The 25,527-nt window shown below is 45.4% G+C and overlaps 1 protein-coding gene across 12 annotated transcripts in view; it reads right to left on the minus strand.

The window, feature by feature from the left end:
* The window catches only part of WNK2 (WNK lysine deficient protein kinase 2), a 193,768-nt gene extending 168,443 nt beyond the window's left edge, over positions 1-25,325 (minus strand). For 4 of the 12 annotated variants that reach the window (XM_077278258.1, XM_077278256.1, XM_077278263.1 and 1 more), the window contains exons 1-2: positions 13,424-13,707; positions 11,656-12,555 (exon numbers count right to left, since the gene is read on the minus strand). In XM_077278258.1, the coding sequence (XP_077134373.1) occupies positions 11,656-12,363 (708 nt within the window). In that variant the 5' untranslated portion in view covers positions 12,364-12,555; positions 13,424-13,707. Of the gene's footprint in view, positions 1-11,655; positions 12,556-13,276; positions 13,379-13,423; positions 13,710-24,438; positions 24,477-25,234 lie in introns of those variants that run through there. The other 8 variants (XM_077278257.1, XM_077278260.1, XM_077278252.1 and 5 more) reach the window with 5 other exon arrangements.
* Between the last annotated feature and the right edge of the window lie 202 nt (positions 25,326-25,527).

Here is a 25,527-nt window from a genome sequence, read left to right on the forward strand (position 1 = left end):
GCAGGCAGGGAGGGAGGTAAGACCCTCACAGCAACGCGATCACATCGCGTTGCTGCGGGGGGCTCAGGGAAGCCCGCAGGGAGCCCCCTCCCTGCGCGATGCTTCCCTGCACCGCCGGCACATCGCGATCATGTTTGATCGCGGTGTGCCGGGGGTTAATGTGCCGGGAGCGGTCCGTGACCGCTCCTGGCACATAGTGCCGGATGTCAGCTGCGATAGGCAGCTGACACCCGGCCGCGATCGGCCGCGCTCCCCCCGTGAGCGCCGCCGATCGCGCTGGACGTACTATCCCGTCCGTGGTCATGGAGGCCCACCCTACCTCGACGGGATAGTACGTCCGATGTCAGGAAGGGGTTAAGGCTGCCGTCACACTATCAGTATTTGGTCAGTATTTTACATCAGTATTTGTAAGCCAAAACCAGGAGTGGAACAATCAGAGGAAAAGTATAATAGAAACATATGCTCCACTTCTGCATTTATCACCCACTCCTGGTTTTGGCTTACAAATACGGACGTAAAATACTGACCAAATACTGCTAGTGTGACGGCAGCCTAACTCTTCAGATAAAACAGTGCTAACTCTCTAAGAACAGATAATGTAGTAGATGTCACCTGCAGTCCTATGTAACACCACAGATAGTCTTAGTCTGAAACGCTATGTCTATGTTCACATGCAGCATTTTTTTTCAGTAGCCAAAACCTTTTCTATTAGCAGTAAAAATGTTGCGTTCAAAACCCCTGTTTTTCAGCTTGTTTTGTGGTGTTCTTCACACTTTTTTCAGCTTTTTTTTTGGAGTGAGAATGTTTAGTCAGTATTTCACATCAGTATGTGTAAGCCAAAACCAGGAGGGTGAGACATACAGAAGTGGTGACGGGTTTCTCAGGGTATGTGAACACGTTGCGGATTTTGCTGTGGATCTGCAGCAGTTTTCCATGCGTTGTACAGCACCATGTAAACGGATGGAAAACAAAATCCGCCGTACACATGCTGCGGACAATACTGCGCGGAAACGCTGCGTTGTATTTTCTGCAGTATGTCAATTCTTTGTGTAGATTCCGCAGCGTTTTACACCTGCTCCATAATAGGAATCCGCAGGTGTAAAAACGCTGTTGAAAACCGCACAAAAACCGCGGTAATTCCACGATAAATCTGCGGTAAATCTGCCGGTAAAACTGAGGGGATTTAAAAAGCGCTACAGTTCTGAAATCCAGTCAGAAAAAAAAACAAGCGCCTGCAGGAGATTTCGGAAATCTCCTATGTTTTGCTGGCACTTTGAAAAGCAGCTTTTCGCCATGTTCATATGCAGAAGTTTTGCAGCTTTTTCTTCTGCAAATAAGAAGTTTGCAGCATTTTACAGCACAAGCAAAAACTGAGATTTTCAGAAATCTCCTGCGCACCCTTTTATTTTCTCCTGACTGCATTTCACAACTGCAGCCTTTTTTAAATCTACAGCGTGTCACTTCTTTCAGCAATTTTTTTCACCTGTAGAAAGCAATGTAGAAAGCAATGAAAAAGTTTAAAAAATGCTGCAACGTTGTTTTTCGCTGCGTTTTTTGTGACTAACACTAACTTTATTAAACATGTACTGTAGACAAAATGCATACTGTAAAAAACAAAACCGCAAAAGCTCTAAGGGTGTGTGTCCACAATCAGTAAACGCTGCGGGTCGGCTGCTGTGTACTTGTGCAGCGTCCAACCCGCAGCGGCCAGATGTTACAGTATGGTGCATGGGATTTCAAGAAATTCCATCTCTACTATGTGTGCACTGACACCGGCACCTCACCCGCAGAGACGGACATGCGGTGCGTCTCTCCAGACCCCAGCATGTCAATTTATATGGCGTAGATGCGAGTCTCCACCAGAGAAATCTCACCCGTGCAATGTATAGGACGCGGTGATTCCGCACAGATCAATGAACACATGCGGAATCACCTGTGTTCAAAACATGGCAGCACTTTGGACGCAGCACATGTCCGCTGCTTCCAAAGGGCTGCCATTTCCGGATCCTCTGCACATACCCTAAAAAATGGGGGCTTTGAAAGCAGTGTTTTTACTGCCAAGAGAGCAGGCTTTGGCTGCAAAAAAAAAATGCACCAAAAAAGCTGATTCCTATGCACGCCTGTACTATATATGTGTATAGTTTACCCTTATTGTTTCACGTGGGAATTCATTTATTTCTATATAATAAATGCCCTGATTCAGCAGACAATATTCCTGTCTTGTGTCATCCAGACAGTAGTGACAGCAGGTCGCCCTGTCAGATTACAAACAGTGACTGTGGTCAGAGCCTATGCTGATCCCTGCTGTATGTGACTGTGAAACCTGATCCTACAGCAATCAGCACAGAGCTCCTGACCACATGAGCAAATCACAGCACTGAGGGGGTCTCAAGGGGGGTTTGGGAGAGACACCACTGCTGTACACCCTCTTGGCACTTCATACAGGGGCTGCAGAGGAAGGGGGCCCCCTTTTTAGGTGGGGGCCCCAGGTGTCTGCCTGTGCCAAACGCCGGGCCTGCCTAATTCTAGTGATGTGTCACTTACTGGGCTTTGTTTTGTTGTTTCAATCTAATTAACATTTTATCAGCAGATTATCACTACAGTACTACAGGGCAGCACAGTGGCTCAGTGGTTAGCAATGCAAAGCTGGGGACCTGGGTTCAAACTGCACCAATGACAATATCTGCAAGGAGTCTGTATGTTCTCTCCGTGTTTGCGTGGGTTTCCTCCCGATACTCCGGATTCCTCCCACATTCCAAAGACATACTAATAGGGAATTTAGATTGTGAGCCCCATTGGGGACAGCGATGATAATGTGTGCAAACTGTAAAGCGCTGCGGAATATGTTAGCGCTATATAAAAATAATGATTACACTGGTCAACAGCATTTTTGGTGCCAAAGATATTTCATCGAATTTAGGGTATTTTTGGGGTGCTGATTCTGAATATGTCATCAGTTTTGCCAGATTGGCTCAAGTTTTTGACATTTTTGGTATCTTATTTATAGCACTTGTTGGTAAATGCGACGCATCATCTCATTAATTTCTTTGGATTAGTACTTGAACTGAGCAGTTCTCAATATAGTTTTGTGTTAATTAGTGTTCTAAAAGTTTGTTCATAGCTTGATTTTTGCACTAACTTTATGTTGTTGTCTGTTTTCCAGTGAAAAGCATGAACTCATCAAGAAGAAGTTGTCTTAACGATCCAGACTCATTCTGTTACATTTGTGGTGAATACACACTGCCAAAACATAGAAGAAACATAACAGACTTCGTAAAAAAAGTGTATTTTGCCTATTTTGGGGTTATGCTTGGGGACCAAGACAAGTTTTGGGCACCACACATAGTGTGCAAAGCATGTATCGAATTATTACGAAAATGGAGCAAAGGACAAAGAAAAAGCTTCAAATTTGGTGTTCCAATGGTGTGGAGAGAGCCAAAAAATCATCATGATGACTGTTATTTATGGTAAACACAGGTACAGGCACATCTTCACAATGAGGGACAGGCCTTCTTCCAGATTCCATGTTACTCCCATTTTCGTTTCTTATGCTTATTGAATCCTTGCACTTGCACTGCACAGAAATAACAGTCATCATGATGATTTTTTGGCTCTCTCCACACCATTGGAACACCAAATTTGAAGCTTTTTCTTTGTCCTTTGCTCCATTTTCGTAATAATTCGATACATGCTTTGCACACTATGTGTGGTGCCCAAAACTTGTCTTGGTCCCCAAGCATAACCCCAAAATAGGCAAAATACACTTTTTTTACGAAGTCTGTTATGTTTCTTCTATGTTTTGGCAGTGTGTATTCACCACAAATGTAACAGAATGAGTCTGGATCGTTAAGACAACTTCTTCTTGATGAGTTCATGCTTTTCACTGGAAAACAGACAACAACATAAAGTTAGTGCAAAAATCAAGCTATGAACAAACTTTTAGAACACTAATTAACACAAAACTATATTGAGAACTGCTCAGTTCAAGTACTAATCCAAAGAAATTAATGAGATGATGCGTCGCATTTACCAACAAGTGCTATAAATAAGATACCAAAAATCTCAAAAACTTGAGCCAATCTGGCAAAACTGATAGCATATTCAGAATCAGCACCCCAAAAAATACCCCAAATTCATTAAAATATTTTGGACACCAGAAAAAAAAAATTTTTTTGTTGACCTGTGTTATTATTACAGGACTAGTAGTCTTGTGCCATGTAGTCCTCCTCCTCTGTATAACCCCGCCTAAACCATGGATTACCAGATTTCTATGTACTATGTACACAGAAAACTGTCAGTCAGTGGTGTGGGCAGGGTTATACAGGGCTCAGCATCATGAGCTCTGCAGCACAGAAAACTGACAGCATGCAGACCAGTAAGTTATACATCACTGGAATCATGGTCTCTGCCCTTACATCACAATGCTTTCAGATTACATAGCAAAAATCTAGTGACAGGTTCCCTTTAAAAATTCCAATAGACACATCAAATCTGGGTTAATTTTTAATTAAAAAAAAAAAAAAGAAATTTAAAATGGTTAATTGAGCCCACAGTGTATATAGGCCAATTATATAGTGTGCGGAGCATAGGACTAAAGTAATTAAGATTCAATGAGTAGTGGTGGCGCTATAGCTAAAAATTCATGAAGCATGCATAAATTAAATGAACTAGAGAACAATTCACTGGGCAAAAAGTCCACCATCAACTCCCAAATATAACAGAAAATGGATGAGCTAGGCATTTATTTTTTTTTTTAATGGCAGTGTGAAACCTAGGTCCCCGCTTTCTACAGTAACAGTCATGGCATAGGCTTTGTCTATGGGACGGTCATATAATGGAGTGCAGAATTACACATACAAGAGCTGTATATATGCGTCTCTAACAACAACGTGTATGATCCTTGTTCCCCCAGTCTACGGTCAGTTTCACACATCCAAGATTCATTGTCTGGGTGCAGACCGCGATATCTGAACCAGTCGTGGGTCTTTCGACCCAAACACAACAGCCTCACACCCATGGCCAGGCTGGAAATTCCGGGCCGATACTTGGATGTGAATGTCAGACGTTTGAAACCATCCCAAGTTTCATGTTAACAGGATTATTCCCCAAAAAAAACAGGCTATATTTGGGGTCACCAAGCTATTCCGAAATTGGGCCCTGCAGTACACAGTCCTGAATCTAGAAGGATGTTCACATTCTCAGCCTCAGCGCCATGAATTGTGGTATGAAACTGCAGAGAACATGCGCACCCCCACTCAGGTAGAGGCCGCAAGGCGCTCATCTCCAGAACCCTCAGATGCGGGGGGCTATGAAATTCTAAAATGTGAGGGGAATCTCTGAAACCTTGAGATTCGGCGCCGAGTCGCTGAGACGGAGCGGGTGGCGCCGAGTCGCTGAGACGGAGCAGGTGGTGCCGAGTCGCTGAGACGGAGCGGGTGGTGCCGAGTCGCTGAGACGGAGCGGGTGGCGCCGAGTTGCTGAGACGGAGCGGGTGGTGCCGAGTCGCTGAGACGGAGCGGGTGGCGCTGAGACGGAGCGGGTGGCGCAGTGGCACTGAGACGGAGCGGGTGGTGCAGTGGTGCTGAGTTGGAGGGGGTGGCGCAGTGGCGCCGAGATGGAGGGGGTGGCGCCGTGGCGCTGAGATGGAGGGTTGGCGCCGAGTCGCTGAGACGGAGCGGGTGGCGCTGAGACGGAAGGGGGTGGCGCCGTGGCGCTGAGACAGAGGGGGGTGGCACTGAGATGGAGGGGGGTGGCGCCGAGATGGAGGGGTGGCGCCGAGATGGAGGGGTGGCGCCGAGATGGAGGGGTGGCGCCAAGTCGCTGAAATGGAGGGGGTGGGTCAATCTCTGAGATGGAGGGGGGGCTGAATCTCAGATGGGGGATGAATCTCTGAGATGGAGGGGGGGGCTGAATCTCTGAGATGGAGGAGGGCTGAATCTCAGATGGAGGAGGGCTGAATCTCTGAGATGGAGGTGTGGCACTGAATCTCTCAGATGGATGGGGGTAGCTCTGAAACCCTAAGCTCCCATCTGAAGGTTACTGGGGGTCTCAGTAGTTGGACTCCTAGTGATCAGCAAGTTATTCCCTATCCTATGGGTATGTTTAGCTTTTTGTAGGAGGTGGGGGGGAAGGAGAACTAACCCTTTTTCGTGCAGTCTACAGGCTACGAGTGATGCAGCAGATTATATAACGAGGCCTATATATAGTACCGTTCCCCGATGCTGTACAGACGTTGCTTGCTTGATATGTTGCTGATTAGATGGAGACTTTCACAGCTTTTTTCCTCAATGACAATCTAGGACAACTGGATATATTGGTCTAACGTGTACAGAAATACTCCACAATAACAGGCACATCTTTCAGGAAGGTTTTGCGACTATAAATTTAATGAGCGGTCGCATCAAAAAAATCAAAGCCCATATGAAAATCCTTTACAACCCCTCGTGCGGCTGATCACAAACAGCCATTATCTGCTCGAGATCCCACTTAGTGGTATTGAATGGTGACATATATAATCAGTCACAAGACTTCTATGGAGGCATCGCAGCGCTGTCCGTCTAGGCCGGCACTGTGGGATGTTGGATAACTAATGATTTGCTGCAGACCCCAGCAAGTCACGCTGCAGTTAGAGGAATATCGTAAACTCAGCAGTTCGGCATTTGGGTTTCTTTTTTTTTCTTCCACTGAACACAAGACATGGACATCACTATTAATAGAGTTGATCGCATGACAAAAACTCACTGAACTAATTTTAGAAGAATAAAAAAATAATGCTGCCATCAGTTTTTTTTTCTCCTATACGTGAAAAATTATTGACTTCAATGTCTTGGATCAGATTTTTCAGCAGTGTTTGGTCCACGTGTGTGAAAAGAGAATGGATGAAAATGGACAATGTCCTAAACATTCTGTGCTAGAGAACCCAACAGACAGTTTACTAATGTGCATACGTCTAACGTGTGTGTGTGTGTGTGTGTATGAGTATATATATATATATATATATATATATATATATATATATATATATATATATATATATATACATACATACATATATATATATACACACACACACACGAATACACATATATAAATATAAATGTCCCAAAACTAGGCAAAAAGAGGGCATAAAACTCAAAAATATGTATACACAACAAAATACAATGGGTAGTGATGCAGTGGATCTGGTCTAGATCCATAATTTATACACAACAAAATAAAGCTATCTAAAAGACCACAAAAGAGTATAAACCTTCAGTTGGTGTTTATTAAATATACAAGATTCAAAGAAATTTCTTTTAAGTAACCACAATAAAAAAGAGAACCACTGGAAACCAATAACAAAGGACACACTGTGACCAGCCCAATTTGCCACTGCTATTGAATAACCATGAGTTAATGACTCTCATATCTCATTTCAAATAGAAAATGGACAATATACGTCCAAATGTGCAAATATACATCTAGCTATGAATTTACATATATACTAATAAAGTGCATAGTGCATCAAGGTCAAAAACGACCGTAAGGTGCAAAATCAAGCTAATGATAGAGAGACAAAATTTACTCACTAGGTGTAGGCTAGCTTGGTGCTGGCAACAAGAGGTCCCCGCCGCCCCAACGCACATTTCGTCGAGACTTCCTCAGGAGTCTCTCTATCATTAGCTTGATTTTGCACCTTACGGTCGGTTTTTGTGATCTGTGTTATAGAGGTTAGTAATGGTGATAATGTGTGTAGTTTGACAGTAGGGATAGCGAGAGTTCGTGTTTGGGACTAGCCCAGAGTGGGAAGGGATAAGTTGAAGGGAAAGTGGCGGTTTCCTGCTTGAGTGGCAGATAGGGCATGTAGTGCATAGTGAAAGGACCCAAGGTGAATTGTGAGAATCGCTGCATTCTGAGGTGACCCTAAAGTGAGAGGAGACAGAAGGAAAGAGATAGCATCATCTGAAGCAGAGGTGACAGACAGGATGACTGATCGGAGACGGAAGGAAAGAGATAGCATGATCTGAAGCAGAGGTGACAGACAGGATGACTGATCGGAGACGGGTCCTGGGAGAGGATGCCTGGCAGAAAAGGCCCAGGAGTTTATAACTCTTGAAGGTAAAGGGCCATACTAGCACCCTGGGGGAAATAAGACGCAGAACTGCAGGTCGAGTAAAGGACTCTGGCTAAACAGGACTGTAGTGTCGAGCTGGTTATGATGAAGTAGTGAGAAACAGTGGGAACAGAGGACAAGTAGAGAGAGCAAAGAGGAAAGGTGAAAATATAGAAAAGAAGGAAGGTACCGTGTTTTCCAGTGTATAAGAGGACTTTTTAATCCATGAAAATCTTCTCAAAAGTCGGGGGTCGTCTTATATCCCTGGTGTTGTCTTATACGGCAGGTGAGGAGCTCTGCGGTCGCCGCATATGGTGCCGGGAGCGGTCCCGATGACGAGGTGCCTCACCGGGAAGGTGTAAGTGAATCAAGCCCACCCTTGTTACGTATTACCTCCTTGTTTCACCCGTCTGGCCCGCCCTTCTCTGCTGCTCAAATCTCGCGGGGATGGAGGTGAAGCGGCGCAGGCGCGCAAGTGCTGCTACACGTCCATTCTCGCGAGATTTGAGAGGCAGAGAAGGGCGGGCCAGACGGGTGAAAGAAGGAGGTAATACATAACAAGGGTGAGCTTGATTCACTTACACCTTCCCGGTGAGGCACCTCGTCATCGGGACCGCTCCCCACACCATATGAGTTCCGCAAAAGGCGTATAAGACGACACCCGGCAAATAAGATGAACCCCGACTTATACGGTGAGCATACCCCAAACTCTGTATTTTAAATAGAAAAGTTGGGGGTCGTCTTATACGCCGGAAAATACGGCAACTGTGTGGACAATGCTTCACGTTGTAAAGGAAACGTTCACAAGACTGTGTACCTACTGTCTCCTGTATATATTCCCTACCAAGTTCCCGTTCAGTAAAGAGTTTATTTTTGGATTGTGGTTCTCCATCATTGAACTGTGAAACATCTGGTCCTGGCAAACCAGCAACATCGGTTACGTGCGGCCTGCATGAACGTAATGCCCTCACAGCACAAGTCCAGACACCCAGCCAGGACCCCCAATGTCCTGTAATGTTTAGGGGCGTAAGAAAAGAGTAGCTTGCCCACGGCTACTGCCCGGTGCCACATTACAGCTATATGCCCAATACTGGGAAGGTTAGAGAGACAAAGTAATACTATTACTATCATTGGACCAGAAATCTATTCCAGCAAAAGAAACCTTTCCATTGTTCTCTGGATAAAAATTCTCTTTTCAAGGCCTCATCCAGATTTGTTTTAATACAAAATAATAAAGAAACAATGTCTCATTATTCACCAGCCCAATGCATTGGGATTATATAAGTGGTCAAAAAACAATTGTAACATTTTCGCACAAGGATGGAATCCGTGCACTAGCCATGATTTTCATGGGCCCATAGACTTCTATGGGCAATTTCTGATCCAGAAGCCAAAAAACACACACATCTCTGTTTGGTTGTTTTTTTTTTTTACAGATTGTGTTTTGTTTTTATTGTTTTTTATTAAGTCACTTTTCTTTTTTGTCTTTTGGCACTCTGATATTTCTGCGTCAAGTTCTTCAAAATGGCGCACGCGGGTCATAAATTTTGTACATGGTCAAGATTGGTCCCATATGTTTATCTGACCCATTTTGTGACTTTTTCTAGCACAAAAATATCTGGTATACTTAAAATTACTCTATGGGGGAAACAAATATATTTGCAACAAATTTTGCAACTTTCCAGAAAGTCCCAACTGATGAATCAGGCAAAAGCATCTTGAAAGCCTGAAATTCAGGCCACTATGGTGAACATAAGAAGAAAAAAAAAAAAAGAAACACATAAAATAAACGTAAGAGGTGCAAATGAAAAACAGGCAAAAATGCAATGATAAATCGAGGCCACATTCTACAAAGAATATTTGAACAACCCCATAGACTATAATGGGTACACGTACGTGAATAAATACAAGTCTTCATGAGGCCAAACCCTATAATATCTAATAGAGAGAGTATTAAACATGACAAAGAGGATAAGGCAGCTTACACAGCCCCGAGATTGTCAAGATTTCTAGGAAAGAGGCCAAGCATGTCATCATAGGACCCCAGGTAGGTGTAAGGCTATGTTCACACATTGCATTTTTGCTGTGTTTTTTTAATGCACATTTTAAGCCACAGTTTACAGTCCCATAAACACTATGAGATTTCAGAAATCTCGCTCACACATTGGGTTTTCTTTTCCTGACCGATTTGGAAAACTGCAGCATGTCACTTTTTTTCAGCGTTTTTTATGAATAAAAAGCAATGAATAAGTGCAAAAACGCAGCAAAAAATGCAGGAATCAGGTGTTGCTGCGTTTATGGGGCAAAAACCTTAAGGAAGTTGCATTGTGAATTTTTTTTTTTTTTTTGGGGGGGGGCATTAAACTTTAACAACCTGCGCAAGAAACAAGAAAGATGCAGCAAAAACGCAATTTGTGAACATAGCCTAATGGCATTAGAACCCAACATATAAGAAAGCTATTAAAAACAAAAAACCCACAAACTAAAAGAATCTTCAGTTTTGTTTATAGTCGCTTTATATTCGGAAATAATCAACTACCGTATATAATAACGGAGATCTGATGAACGCCAGCAGCATATACAGTAAAAGATACTTTCCTGAGAAATCTGGAATGTGTCATTAAGCTGAAACCACCACTTTTTCTCCATCAGACCAGAAGTGAACATTAGCTCTCATTGACAACCATTCTCTGGAAACCTCCGCATGATGAAACATTTGTGCATCCTATGACTTACAAGCCTCTCACTAGATACGCGGCTCAATAGCCATAGACTGTTCCTGCGAAATTATCTTTCATGGAAGCAGAGTTCTTACATCTATAAGTTCGGTTCATGCGTGAGCCATGACTGCGCTATTCAGGCCATCAAAAATCAGCGTAAAGCTGACGTCATGGTCCCTGAAGGCTGCGAGAACAGAACCTTAGGATAGAAACAGAATTTCAATCTAGATACAATATTTACAGGAAGAAGTTACATTTTCACAATATGTATCATTCATACCCTGAAAAATCTCATACTGTCCAAACCATAGCTCAACCCGTTCCCTCAAGTCATTTTTTTTTTTTAACCCCTGCATCATCAGAAAGGGGGATTTCGATCGTTTCCACCATTGCAGTCCTAATTGGAGACACCCCTGACTCGCGCCTATGGTTTAGTGAGTACATGACGTATGTGAATGTTCACAGGGACTAGTAGCGCGGATAATTGTTACATAACCATGAAGACCTTTGGGCAACACGTCATCTGCGTGATTATATAAAGAGATTCGTTCATTTCCAGGGAGAAATTAGATTTCTCATATATGACTAAGGCACAATATTATCCAACAGCAGCATAAAGCTGAAATCAATATATAACACTGCAATTTTCCAGGCATGATTGGTGCAAACACACTTGTGCAGAATTAGCAATCAGATAACCTATAGGTGAAATGTCCTGCACTATGTGTGGGATCTCCAATTGTGAAGACATTTCACAAATTCTGGACACACAACATATACAGATAACTCATAAAGGTCTCCAGAGATTCGTAATCACAATCTTTTTGACAAGTGAAATCTTACCTGCAGTTCACACCATGCAACCTCCACCCATGTTTCCGTATCCAGTCCCTTGTAAACAGTCTTGAAGGAGCCTCTTCCAATTTCAATATCAAACTTTAAAAACCTGCCATCAGGGGAGGTAGAAACAGCTTTAATGTCCGAATCCTCTTCGTCGTCCTCTTCCTCTTCTTTCTTGGACTTTGGTACCTCTTTAGAAGTTTCAGGTTCATCTTTTTTCTCTTGTTCAACCTGGTCTGGTAGACCATCTACTTCGCTTTCCCTAGAGGTCTTAGACTTGGGTTCGGGGGCTTCTTTGGTCAAAGCCTGGTCACTAGCCCCGTGTGCTCTCTTGGCAATGGCTCTCCTGGCTCTAGAAATAGGAATGACCTTGTTATGGTGTTGAGAGTCACCCAAGTCCAAAACTGGAGGTTCTTCCTGATCTGACTCTACCACAGTTCTTCTTAAGAACCTCCGCTTGACCGTTTTAGAGTCTTTAGCAGCTGGCACAAGCTGGGCTCCTCTCCCCGAGTTGAGCATTGCAGTGTCCATGATATCCACACCAGTGTTCATCCCATGAATATTTATAGGTTTCCCCGCACAGTCATTGGATTCTGCAGGACACTCTTTCGGCAGATCTGGATCTTTTTTGCAATGAACCCCGCTTTCCACTAGATTTCTGGTTGTAAGATGAGAGCCCTGTGTCCCAGGTCTGGTGGAATCATGGTACATATCAGTTTAAGAAGAAAAAAAAAAGAAACTCAACAGATTTCCCTGCAGGAGGCTGTGACGCAGACAGATGCGGTTGCAGCAGCCCTTCCTGAAGCTCCCATGGAAAGGTTAGAAAAGTCTGCCCCCCCAGATCACTGCAGATCCTCTGTCAGCACCGCCAGTCCAGATCTTGTCAGGAAAAACCACAGGAGCCTGCAGGAATGAGACAAATCATTAGATGCACACACAGCATGGACCCACTCCACTCCCCATCTGCCTCCGGAGCTGTCCAGCACCACCTCCCATCCACAGGGGTCATGAAAGACACGTGGGAAAAGTGGGCTATAGCCCCTGAAGGCTTAAGAATGAGACTATGATGCAAGATGTGACTAGCATGGGTCATAAGGGCGTATGCATCTTACAAAGGGTCAGGACGTGGATGTGATAACAATAAAGACTGGTGGAGTAAATTCACATCCTGGAAACCGGTGGGACAGGGATGCCCATCATTAGGGGGAGAAGTTGGCAACAAGGCCCTGGCACCATCAGTCAAACAAAGAGTAGGTGGGCACAGGATCACACAAGATGATACAAGTACCAGGCCTAGCAGTCAGTTATTAAGCACACCCTCCAAAAAAAAAAAAAAAAAAAATCATAGACCTTGCTGTCAGGTGTGGCATGTAAACCCTACAGCGTGGGTGCCAGGCCTGCCACCCTCTCCACTGCCAGGCTACAGATGTAATCAGTCATGATAGTCTATGGTCTGAATGCGACAAAGTGCAGCCAGGGGGTCCTGCATATGTGTGGGGGGCCATCCATGCAACATGATTAACCCCTGCACTGCTGGCTGACACCAGAGAGATGTACAAAAGAGGCTGGGTACCAAGAAGGAGCACATGAATGCAAAGGGTGGGGAAAGGCAAACAATACTCACATGGATCCCAAGGGGACTTCTTCACCAAAACCTAAGCATTCACATTACAAAGGCAGAACTTTACACAATGACCTCCCCAGCCCAGCCCCCCAGCCCTGGCTCATGCGGACCCCACCCCACCATGCCCTGCTGTCTCTGTATACCCACCCTGGTCACAGGAGGGAAGGTGCCCAGCGCCCCCAGGGCATGGCTGATGTGTACAGGCTCAGTCCGCGCCCGACACGTCCCCCCGGGCTCTCCCTCCTCTGCCCTGTAATGACACCTCCATAGAGCAAGCCGGACAAGGGGATGCCTAGGTGGGCAATGCGGGGAGGAGGAGAAGGAGGAGGAGGAGAGGCGGGGGAGAGAGGAGGGATTCACCGGCCATGGACCAAGAAGGATCCGGCATCTCCGAGCTCAGCACCTCCCTGATGATGATGACAGAAGCCGGCTCTGGAGCAGCACACTGCACTGTCCTGGATCCTCACTGAGCCGGCATCTGTGCCCACATCACAACCCTGACCCTGCCTCCATCAGAGAGCAGCACACTGCACCGCCGGCCCGGGACCTCACTGAGCCGGCATCTGTGCCCACATCACAACCCTGACCCTGCCTCCATCAGAGAGCAGCACACTGCACCGCCGGCCCGGGACCTCACTGAGCCGGCATCTGTGCCCACATCACAACCCTGACCCTGCCTCCATCAGAAAGCAGCACACTGCAGCGGCCCGGGACCTCACTGAGCCGGCATCTGTGCCCACATCACAACCCTGACCCTGCCTCCATCAGAAAGCAGCACACTGCACCGGCCCGGGACCTCACTGAGCCAGCATCTGTGCCCACATCACATCCCTGACCCTGCCTCCATCAGAAAGCAGCACACTGCACCGGCCCGGGACCTCACTGAGCCAGCATCTGTGCCCACATCACATCCCTGACCCTGCCTCCATCAGAAAGCAGCACACTGCACCGGCCCGGGACCTCACTGAGCCGGCATCTGTGCCCACATCACAACCTTGACCCTGCCTCCATCAGAAAGCAACACACTGCACCACTGGCCCAGGACCTCACTGAGCCGGCATCGGCGGGCACATCACAACCCTGACCCTGCCTCCATCAGAAAGCAGCACACTGCACCGGCCCGGGACCTCACTGAGCCGGCATCTGTGCCCACATCACATCCCTGACCCTGCCTCCATCAGAAAGCAGCACACTGCACCGGCCCGGGACCTCACTGAGCCGGCATCTGTGCCCACATCACATCCCTGACCCTGCCTCCATCAGAAAGCAGCACACTGCACCGGCCGGGACCTCACTGAGCCGGCATCTGTGCCCACATCACAACCCTGACCCTGCCTCCATCAGAAAGCAGCACACTGCACCGGCCCGGGACCTCACTGAGCCGGCATCTGTGCCCACATCACATCCCTGACCCTGCCCCCATCAGAAAGCAGCACACTGCACCGGCCCGGGACCTCACTGAGCCGGCATTCTGTGCCCACATCACATCCCTGACCCTGCCTCCATCAGAAAGCAGCACACTGCACTGCCAGCCCGGGACCTCACTGAGCCGGCATCTGTGCCCACATCACAACCCTGACCCTGCCTCCATCAGAAAGCAGCACACTGCACCTACCCAGGACCTCACTGAGCCGGCATCTGCGGGCACATCACAACCCTGACCCTGCCTCCATCAGAAAGCAGCACACTGCACTGCTGGCCCGGAACCCCACTGAGCCGGCATCTGCGCCCACATCACAACCCTGACCCTGTCTCCATCAGAAAGCAGAAGGATCGAATGTCTGATGAGGTCGGTCAGATGTGTTGACCACAGACCAAATGATCTTCTGACCAATGCGACCTAAAGTGATGATTATTTGTCAATATACTTTATGGGGCATGGTCCAGGACAAGAAATCAGTTGAGGCTTTTCATCTTTAACTTCCAAGAGCTATAACTCTTTATGTCATATTATATTTATGTATGTCATTATATTTATTTATGTCATATTATATTTACACACACTTTTTTTTACTCCTTTTGTTATACCATTTTGGGGTCTTTGTTCCATTTTTTGATCTTTAGGGTATATGCTCACGTTGCAGATTCCATTGCAGATTTTTCCTGCGTTTTGCCCTGCGATTTACAGCAATTTTTGTGCGGATTTCACCTGCGTTTTTAGACCTGCGGATTCCAATTATGGGACAGGTGTAAAGCGCTGCGGAATCCGCACAAAGAATTGACATGCTGCGGAAATTTTTTATAGTTTGTTTCTTTACTCCATTTTTTATTGCATTTTGGGGTCTTATTCCATTTTGATATCTCTCTCTCTCATATATATATATATATATATATATATATATATATATATATATATATATATATATATATATATATATACACATATACACACACACACACCATTTTGGGGTATTTCATTCATTTTGGGTTCTTTATACCATTTTGGAATCATTAGGAGTGACAAAAAAAAGCAATTCTGACATTTTTATTTAATTTCTTGTTTTTAGGGTTCGCTGTATGAAATAATATTAAAATATTTATCCAGACAGTTCATGCAGCAAGACCCAAATATGTAACTTTTTTTTTTATTTACCTTTTGTCAATAGAATGTTTATATATAAAACAAATGTTCTTTTGAAAGAACATTAAGGCTATGTGCACACATAGGAAAAGAGGTGCAGAAAAAATCTGCATCTCCTGGCAGAATCCGCAGCCGCGGATTTGCCGCAGATTTTGTGCGGATTTTCTGCAGTTTTTGCCACTGCGGATTTTTTGCACTCATTATGTAAAATTGATTACATCCATTTTTAAAAAAATATGCAGAGTAAAAAACTCCATTGTGGTAACGTCGCCCAAGATGGCGTTCCTACCATGAGCGTTTGGTGCATTTTTGACGCTGCATAAAAAACGCAGCATCTTACAGTTCCAGCAGAACGGATGGGATTTATAGAAATCTACTGCTCACTGTGCTTGTTTTTAACGCTGTGCAAATTGACGTGCGGTGTGGGTTTCAAATCTACAGCATGTAAATTTTGATTTTGCGTACCAGGGATGAACTGGGACTGAAATTCAGTCCTGGCATTTGAAATCACACAGGTCCGTGATGACTCCACCCCCGAGCACCAGATGGGGATATATTACCATGTCTAGAGGAAATCAATATTTACTACAAGATCAATATTTCTAATATTGTATTTTTCGGACTATAAAACGCACTTTTCCCACAAAAGATTTGGGAGGAAAATGGATGGTGCATCTTATAGTGTGAACGCAGGTTTACCGGGGGGTTGGGGCAGAGGTGTTCCGATGCTGCAGCTGTGGCAGAGCGGAGAGAAAAGTGCATCACCTGTTTCCCTGCAGCCATCTTCCTGAAGCCATGGACCGCCGGAGGCTTCAGGAAAATGGCCGCCGGAGGCCGCGCGTGCGCAGAATGAAATCTCAGCGGCACTCGACTTCAGGAAAATGGCCGCCGAGATCTCAATCTGCGCACAAGCAGCCTCTGGCGGCCATTTTCCTGAAGCCTCTGGCCCACGGCTTCAGGAAGATGGCCGCAGGGAAACCGGTGCTGCACTTGGCTCTGCTCACCACATTTCTCCTGCCGGCATCCTGAAGAAGGGACCCTGCTCCAGCTCCTCTCCACCGAAATTGGACCCGCAGCATTGCCCCACTTCTGCCGCTGCCAGCTTCCTGAGGAAGGGACTATGCCTTCTGTGACCCCGCTGTACCACTGTCGGCCCTCAGGTAAGATACCTTAAATTCGGACAATAAGACGGACCCCCATCTTATAAAAATCTTTTTTCTCCTATTTTCCACCCCAAAATTTGGGGTGCGGCTTATGGCCCGGTGTGTCTTATAGTCCGAAAAATATGGTAATACCAATAATATTGCAATATAGCATTAAATAACTATAATATTAAAATGATAAGATTGCAATATTACAGACAAATACCAACAAACCATCACCAAATATTACCAGCATACACAATATTAATAATACCACCATACTGATACGGTGCTGTCATTGGGATGGCCGTCATGTGACCACAAGTGTGGGATTCATACACCTCCGGCCACATTCCTACTGATTGTACTCGGCTTTGCTGATTTCACTTGTATTGAGGAAGGCTGTGCTCGCCTAGTCAGTATGTGAGCACATGTATGCAAATCTCATACTTGCGGTAACATGATCAGGGGCGTTACTACAGCTTATTATACCTTGTAATTCCCCTCTGCCTCCTTTAATAATGCCCCATGACCTCTTATAATAATAAAATGATCCCCTGTGCTTTCTTATATAATAATGACTCATTGCTTCCCCTAAAAAAAATCATAACAGTCTCCCCTTTGTGCCTCCTTATAATAATGAACCTCAGTGACTCTTTACTGTAATAATGCCCCTGAGCAGAGACGTATAAAAGAAAAATAAAAGGCGCCCCATAGAAAAAGTCCCATCACGTCACAGAGCATATCTCCCAACATTTTAAGATACGGAGAAGGAAATGTATTGCAGCACTTAGACAGTTATTGTGTCCTTACTGAAGCCCCTAAGTGGACTCACTCACTTTGATACCCCTTTCATGCCACCACACAGTATGATTTCCCCACAAACTTTACACAAAGTATGACACCCCACACAGTAAGATTGTCACCACAGCCTCCCATACAGTATGATATCCACAACAGCCTCCAGTATACAGTATGAGAGGCACCATAGACCCCCCACACAGTATTGTCCACCACAGGCCCCTGAAGTGTGATGTCCACCAAAGCCCCCCCGTACAGTATGATGACCTCCATAACCATCCCATACACTATGATGGTAACCACAGCTCCGAACATGGTATAATGTACCCCACACAGTATGATAGACTCCATAGCCCAAATACTGTATGATGGCCTCCCACAGCCCCATATATACTATGATGATCCCTCCATCAGAACCCTATATAGTACAATGGCCCCCCATATAGTATGATGGTCCACCCCATAAGTTCATTATATATTATGATGGTACACCTCACTGACCCTATATAGTATGATGGTATGCAGCGCCCCAGAGTCCTGGTCGTTGCAGTACTGGTGCTCCGCCGCTAAGGGGGGCTATGGTACGTCTGATGGCACTGAAGGAGTTCATCTGACCAGGTATCACAGACACCAATACACTTCACAGTCTGGCCTCCAGGGGGAGCTAAGGGTGCTATGTATTAGGCCACTCCTCACAGTCTGGTAAAACTGGGGGTTAGGCAGGAAGTTAGTTGAGAAAGCTGACTGGGTTGGAACCAGGCAACACCTTGTGGCAGAGGGTGTTGTAGGGGAAGATTCAGAGGGGTCCCTGTCAGGGGTGGGATCCTGACAGAGGCCTAGCAACCAGAGAGAACGTTACGGGACCGCGCCTGCACGATATGGCGGCGGTACCCCAAGAAAGGACAAGAAGCGAGGTTTATTGTGCTGAGTGAGAAACGAGATCAACGCAACAAGGAGAATACCAGTAGGAGTCGTGCTGTAAGACGAGGCAACATCCTACTGAGGCGCGTAACCGGTGGCCGGAACGCCGAGGAAGTATATAGCTCCAGGCCAAACTTCAAACCTACGGCAGGACAGTCAGTTATAGGCGGGCTGTCTCACCCAATTGACCTAGGAAGACACAGGGGGGTAACAACAGGAGTGGGGAGACGCTAGAGTCCCGGAAGAGCTCCGAGCCTCCCCGTCATACGGGTGCGTCCTAACCATAAGATCTGGGGGACGTGGAAGAACATTGGAATCGAGTTGTGAGGGAACACGAGAAACAGACACAACAGTTGTGAGGACTATCCCGTGGTGCTTAGCAGGGAAGGACTACAACACACAAGCGCTAGAAGGTAGGCACAGATTTCCACCTGCAAAGGGAGCTCTGGATGTGCCATCGGACCGGCCAGGCTTGCGCAGCCCGGTTAACCGTATTCCGGATTGAGGATCCTGAAGCCTTCAGTAAAGAGGTAAAGAGACTGCAATCTGGTGTCCTCGTCATTTACTGCAACCTGCACCGCACCACCACAACATCATCACCATCACGCACACCTATCATTGTACGCCCCTCAGCAGGGTCACGGACCGGGTCTAGCCACCATGACAACCCCAGAACAGAGACTTAGAGGCCCGGTACCGGGTACCCCTCGGCCCTGCGACAGTGAGGGCGCTACAGGTACCTCCAACAGCTCCCATATAGTATGATAGTTCACCTCATAGCCATAATATAGTACCACACCTCCCAACCATCCCGGATCCAGTGGGGCTGTCCCGATTTTCAGTCTCCCCCGCTGTCACAGGCGGGACATTAGTTTTCCCACACTGCAATGTCAGCCTCAGCCTCATCCCTCCACCCGCAGAGCAGCACACCACATAAATGGCTGCTCTGTGCGCACAGGACCTGTGATGAGGTCATAGAAGGGGAGGAGTCAGGGGTCACATGACCGGGACCTCCGTGTATGTATGCAGGACTCTGCTGGTTGTCATGGTGCTGGATGAGGGTAAGTTTATGTGTGGGGTCAGGAGTAATGATGAGCGAGCATACTGTTCTATGAACAGGTAAGTTCCGGACTGGACCAAGGGAACCCAGTGGACGTAGTGCTTATGGACTTTTCAAAAGCTTTTGATACGGTGCCACACAAAAGGTTGATACATAAAATGAGAATAATGGGGATAGGGGAAAATATGTGTAAGTGGGTTAAGAGCTGGCTCAGGGATAGGAAACAGGGAGGTTATTAATGGAGCACACTCGGACTGGGTCGCGGTTAGCAGTGGGGTACCACAGGGGTCAGTATTGGGCCCTCTTCTTTTTAACATATTTATTAATGACCTTGTAGGGGGCATTCAGAGCAGAATTTCAATATTTGCAGATGACACTAAACTCTGCAGGGTAATCAATACAGAGGAGCACAATTTTATATTACAGGATGATTTATGTAAACTAGAAGCTTGGGCTGATAAACGGCAAATGGGCTTTAATGGGGATAAATATAAGGTCATGCACTCGGGTAGAAGTCAATAAAAAAGACCAGGGAGTATGGGTGGATGACAAACTCACATTTAGTGGCCAGGGTCAGGCAGCTGCTACAAAGGCAAATAAAATAATGGGATGCATTAAAAGAGGCATAGATGCTCATGAGGAGAACATAATTTTATACAAGGCACTAGTTCGACCACACTTAGAATACTGTGCACAGTTCTGGTGTCCGGTTAATAAGAAAGACATAGCTGAACTAGAGCGGGTGCAGAGAAGAGCGACCAAGGTCATTAGAGGACTGGGGGGTCTGCAATACCAAGATAGGTTATTACACTTGGGGCTATTTAGTTTGGAAAAACGAAGACTAAGGGGTGATCTTATTTTAATGTATAAATATATGAGGTGACAGTATAACGACCTTTCTGATGATCTTTTTAATCATAGACATGAGACAGGGACAAGGGGGCATCCTCTACGTCTGGAGAAAAGAAGGTTTAAGCATAATAACAGACTCGGGTTCTTTACTGTAAGAGCAGTGAGACTATGGAACTCTCTGCCGTATGATGTTGTAATGAGTGATTCATTACTTAAATTTAAGAGGGGACTGGATGCCTTTCTTGAAAAGTATAATGTTACAGGGTGTATATATATATATATATATATATATATATATATATATATATATATATATATATATATATACACACACACACACACACACACACACACACACACACTAGATTCCTTGATAGGGCATTGATCCAGGGAACTAGTCTGATTGCCGTATGTAGAGACGGGAAGGAATTTTTTTCCCCCAATGTGGGGCTTACTGTTTGCCACATGGGTTTTTTTTTTTGCCTTCCTCTGGATCAACATGTTGGGGCATGTTAGGTTAGACTATGGGTTGAACTAGATGGACTTAATGTCTTCCTTCAACCTTAATAACTATGTTACTATGTTGCTCGGGTTTTCCCGAGCACGATTGGGTGATCTCCGAGTATTTGTGACTGCTCAGAGATTTAGTTTTCCTTGCCTCAGCTGGATGATTTGCAACGGTTAGACAGCTTGATTACATGTGGGGATTCCCTAGCAACCAGGCAAGCCCCACATGTACTCAGGCTGGCTAGCAGCCGTAAATCATCCAGCTGCGGCAAGGAAAACTAAATCTCTGAGCAGTCAAATACTCGGAGACAACCCGAGCAAGGAGTATACTCGCTCATCACTAATCAGGAGGTGTTTACAGTGTGGATGTAGTGGAGCCGCGTGTGTACGAGGTGTAGTGATGGTAGAAGGCAATGATGGGGGTGGGGTAATCATGTGTGGCCATTATACTGTACCCAGCATCATGTGAGGCCATTATACAGTATGGAGCATCATGTGTGAGGCCATTATACAGTATGGAGCATCATATGTGTGAGGCCATTACACAGTATGGAGCATCATGTGTGTGGCCATTACACAGTATGGAGCATCATGTGTGGGGCCATTACACAGTATGGAGCATCATGTGTGGCCATTACACAGTATGGAGCATCATGTGTGGCCATTACACAGTATGGAGCATCATGTGTGGCCATTACACAATATGGAGTATCATGTGTGGCCATTACACAGTATGGAGTATCATGTGTGGCCATTACACAGTATGGAGTATCATGTGTGGCCATTACACAGTATGGAGTATCATGTGTGGCCATTACACAGTATGGAGCATCATGTGTGGCCATTACACAGTATGGAGCACTATGTGTGGTCATTATACAGTATGGAACACTATGTGTAGTCATTATACAGTATGGAGCACTCTGTGGCCATTATACAGTATGGAGCACTCTGTGGCCATTATACAGTATGGAGCACTCTGTGGCCATTATTATTTTTGTTTATAATTATTGTTTATGAAACAGTGTGATCACCAGTGCTAAGTGGGTGTGGTTGGGGCGTGGATACGGGTGTGACTAGTTGTAAAATGGGTGTGGTCAGAGGTGTTGCCTAAAGTTTGCCGTGGTGCTCTGCGCGCTCCGCAAACTTTGTCCCTCTTTCCCTTCTTCAAAAGTTGGGAGGTATGTAGTACGAAGTCCCCCCCAACAGCCCCCTATGTAGTATGATGGCCCCCCAACAGTACACTATATATTATGGTGATCCACCCCATATCCCCTTATATAAAAGGACACTTCAACTCACAGCACCCTATATATATTGTGATGGTATCCCAGAGCTCCCCAAAAATAAACAAGTCCCTATACTTGCCTAATTGAGATTCCTCATTCTCCGCAGCATCTGTCTTCTCTTCTATCCATTCTTGCAGTGGATGCTGGCGGCACGATGCAGTGATGTCACTGCACTGACGATGTCCCTTGCTTGGTGCTGGCCTCCAGCAGGCCGCAGACAGTAGGGATGCCCACAGCCTGCTGGGGTAGGTGACAGAGCCAGCAACTCTGTGCTCTGCCACAACTGCATGCGTCGTTTTCACGCTGCGCCGACAGCAACAAATTGCAACATATTGCGTTTGGCGCAGCGTGAAAAGGACGGATGCGGAGGCATCCGCATACACCCGCATGGCCTGCGAACCCAATGTTAAAGATAGGGTACATAGGACGCATGCAGCCATAGGCGGAGCTGAATGAAGAGGCGCAGCAGTGAGCGGGGCTTCACGGAGGAAGTCTGCAGCCCTGCCAAACGCTAGTGTGAAACTAGCCTTACATTAGATGCGGAAAATCTGTAGCAAATAAACTCACATGCATTTTTAGTGCGTTTCTGCCACGAAAACATAAAAAACACATGCAATCCACATTTAAGTATAGCAATAAAGCTTTGTCAAAGCAAAGAACAAAGTAGTATCAAAAACAAAGCAGCTTTATTTAAACCATGACACACCAAACAGACAAAATGAAAAAACGCAAGTAACCTAATTTAGACAATAAGTGCAAAAAATTTGCAACAAAAAAAAAAATCACCAAAAGCTCATCGTGGGAACTAAGCCTCATTGTGTGCGTTTCTTTAACATGCGTTTTTGACACTTTGGTTTTTGTCTCTTTTTATTGCACCTAATGCAAGTGTATGGGGAAAATTCGCACAGAAAACTCAAGAGTAACCGCAACAGAAATTGACGTGCTGAGGATTTGACACACCGCAGGTCAGATTACGCATCATTATAAGGGTATGTGCACACGTTGCGAATTTTCCATGCGTTGTACAGTAGCATGTTAACCTATGGAAAACAAAATCCGCAGTGCACATGCTGCGGAAAATGCCACACGGAAACATTGCGGATTATTTTCCGCAGTGTGTCAATTCTTTGTGCGGATTCCGCAGCGTTTTACACCTGTTCCTTAATAGGAATCCGCAGGTATAAAAACGCAGGTGAAATCCGTATAAAATCTGTAGAAAATCCGCAGGGAATCCACAGGTAAAACGCAGGTCATTTTACCTGCGGATTCTACTGAATTCACAACGTGTGCACATACCCTTAAGAAGCACAGTGGACATCAGATCCATCCACTTTGCAACAATCCGGATTCTGAAATCTCAGATTTTGCTTGTACTGTAAAACACAGCTTAAAATTTGCATAAAAAAAGCAGCAAAAACGCAACATGTGAACTAAACCTTATAGTACAACCGATTGAGATAGCTAAGACTAGGTGCCCACAATGAGTTTTTTTATGCTGCGTATTTTCGAGGAAAAAAAAAAAAAAAACTACAAGTAACCTGTTTACTTAATGGGTGCAGAAAATCTGCAACATCAAAAACTCAGGTTTGGCTAATTTCTCATGATTGTATTTTCAGTCCGATTTCTGTCTCTAAAACAACTGACCTCACTCGAACGGCGCTTACGTTATTCAGGTGGTCTTTTCAGAAAAGTTTTTTTTTTTTTCTTTTTTTTAATTCACGAACCAAATCTGCGAATATTGGAAAAAAAAAAAAATGAAAAATTGCAGCAGGCGTTCGTTTCTTCTGTCAGATAAGTCTCATCTATTCAAGTCTATGGGTGCACAAAAAACAAAAATTGGGTCGCATAAGGATCACTATACAGCACCCGATTTTTATGGATACATTGTCAATATTAACTTACGAAACTGTATTTGATCATGAACATACGTAACATATGTTGAACATACGTAAATAGTGATGTATAAAAATGGAGGTCACTCAGAGGACAATCGAGTTTTCTGGACGTACTTTTTCGTAGAAGCTCATGTGAGTTTAGACTCAGGATATGTTCAGTTCCATGGGCCGTTACTAATTTCTAGGCTTTCAAGGCTACGTTCACACGATCCTTTTTTCCGTCCTTTTTTTTTCAGGTCCTGTTTTGAAAAACCGCAGCTAAAATCCGCACTGATTTTTAGCTGCGGTTTTTGATCCTTTTTCTTCTGCGGATTCCACTGCGGGTTTCCAACTGCAGTTTCCTATTGGGGCTGCTGGAAACCCGCAGCAGAATCCGCAGAAAGAATTGACAGGTACTTCTTTTTTCTGCAGGCAAAACCGCTGCGGATTTGCCTGGGGAAAAAAGGATCGTCGGCACAGCGGGTTTTGTTTTCCATTGGGTTACATTGTACTGTAACCTACATGGAAAAAAGCTGCGGATCCGCAGTGCCAAATCCGCTGCGGATCCGCAGCAAAAACCGCAGCGTGTGAACATACCCTAAATGGAGCATTAAAAAACAGACAGAACACAAATTCTTGTGATCAATGGGGGGGGGGGGGGAAGAGTCAAAATGGGGGGGGGGTCCCGTTATAAAATAGTCATATACTGGGCAGTATCGTTTCTGCACAGAATTTACACAGGGATCCATGTGAGCCTGTCCTGTGATCCAAAGCTGTCCTATTGCCCCACCGCAGTGCACCCCTTGTGTATCATCAGCGCTCCGTCCTATCCACAGGTGATACATTGTGGCAATTCGCCTTCTATAGTTTTTGTACTTGCTATATGAGTTATAGGATTACACAACACTGCCGGATATTGAAGGAAACTTACTGTTCTAGCTCGGAGATTTACAGTTTACACCTCTCTTGCTCTGGTAAAATAATGAATGAATGACACAACTTTCCAGCAGGTTACACACCTTATTATACGCAGGTGAGCTGAGCCTCTGGTCAGGAAGGAATCATGTGATGTTTGGGGCTAATTTGGAGATAAAACTTTTCCATGGTAGTTAAGCATTAGGCTATGTTCACATGTATTTTTCTGGAAAAATTCCGCTCCGAAATCCTCTTTGAAAACTTCAAAACGTACCTAGTTCTATGGAAAATTCACTTTGCTGTTCATAT

Source organism: Ranitomeya variabilis, chromosome 8, assembly GCF_051348905.1.
Source record: "Ranitomeya variabilis isolate aRanVar5 chromosome 8, aRanVar5.hap1, whole genome shotgun sequence".
Classification (NCBI taxonomy): domain Eukaryota; kingdom Metazoa; phylum Chordata; class Amphibia; order Anura; family Dendrobatidae; genus Ranitomeya; species Ranitomeya variabilis.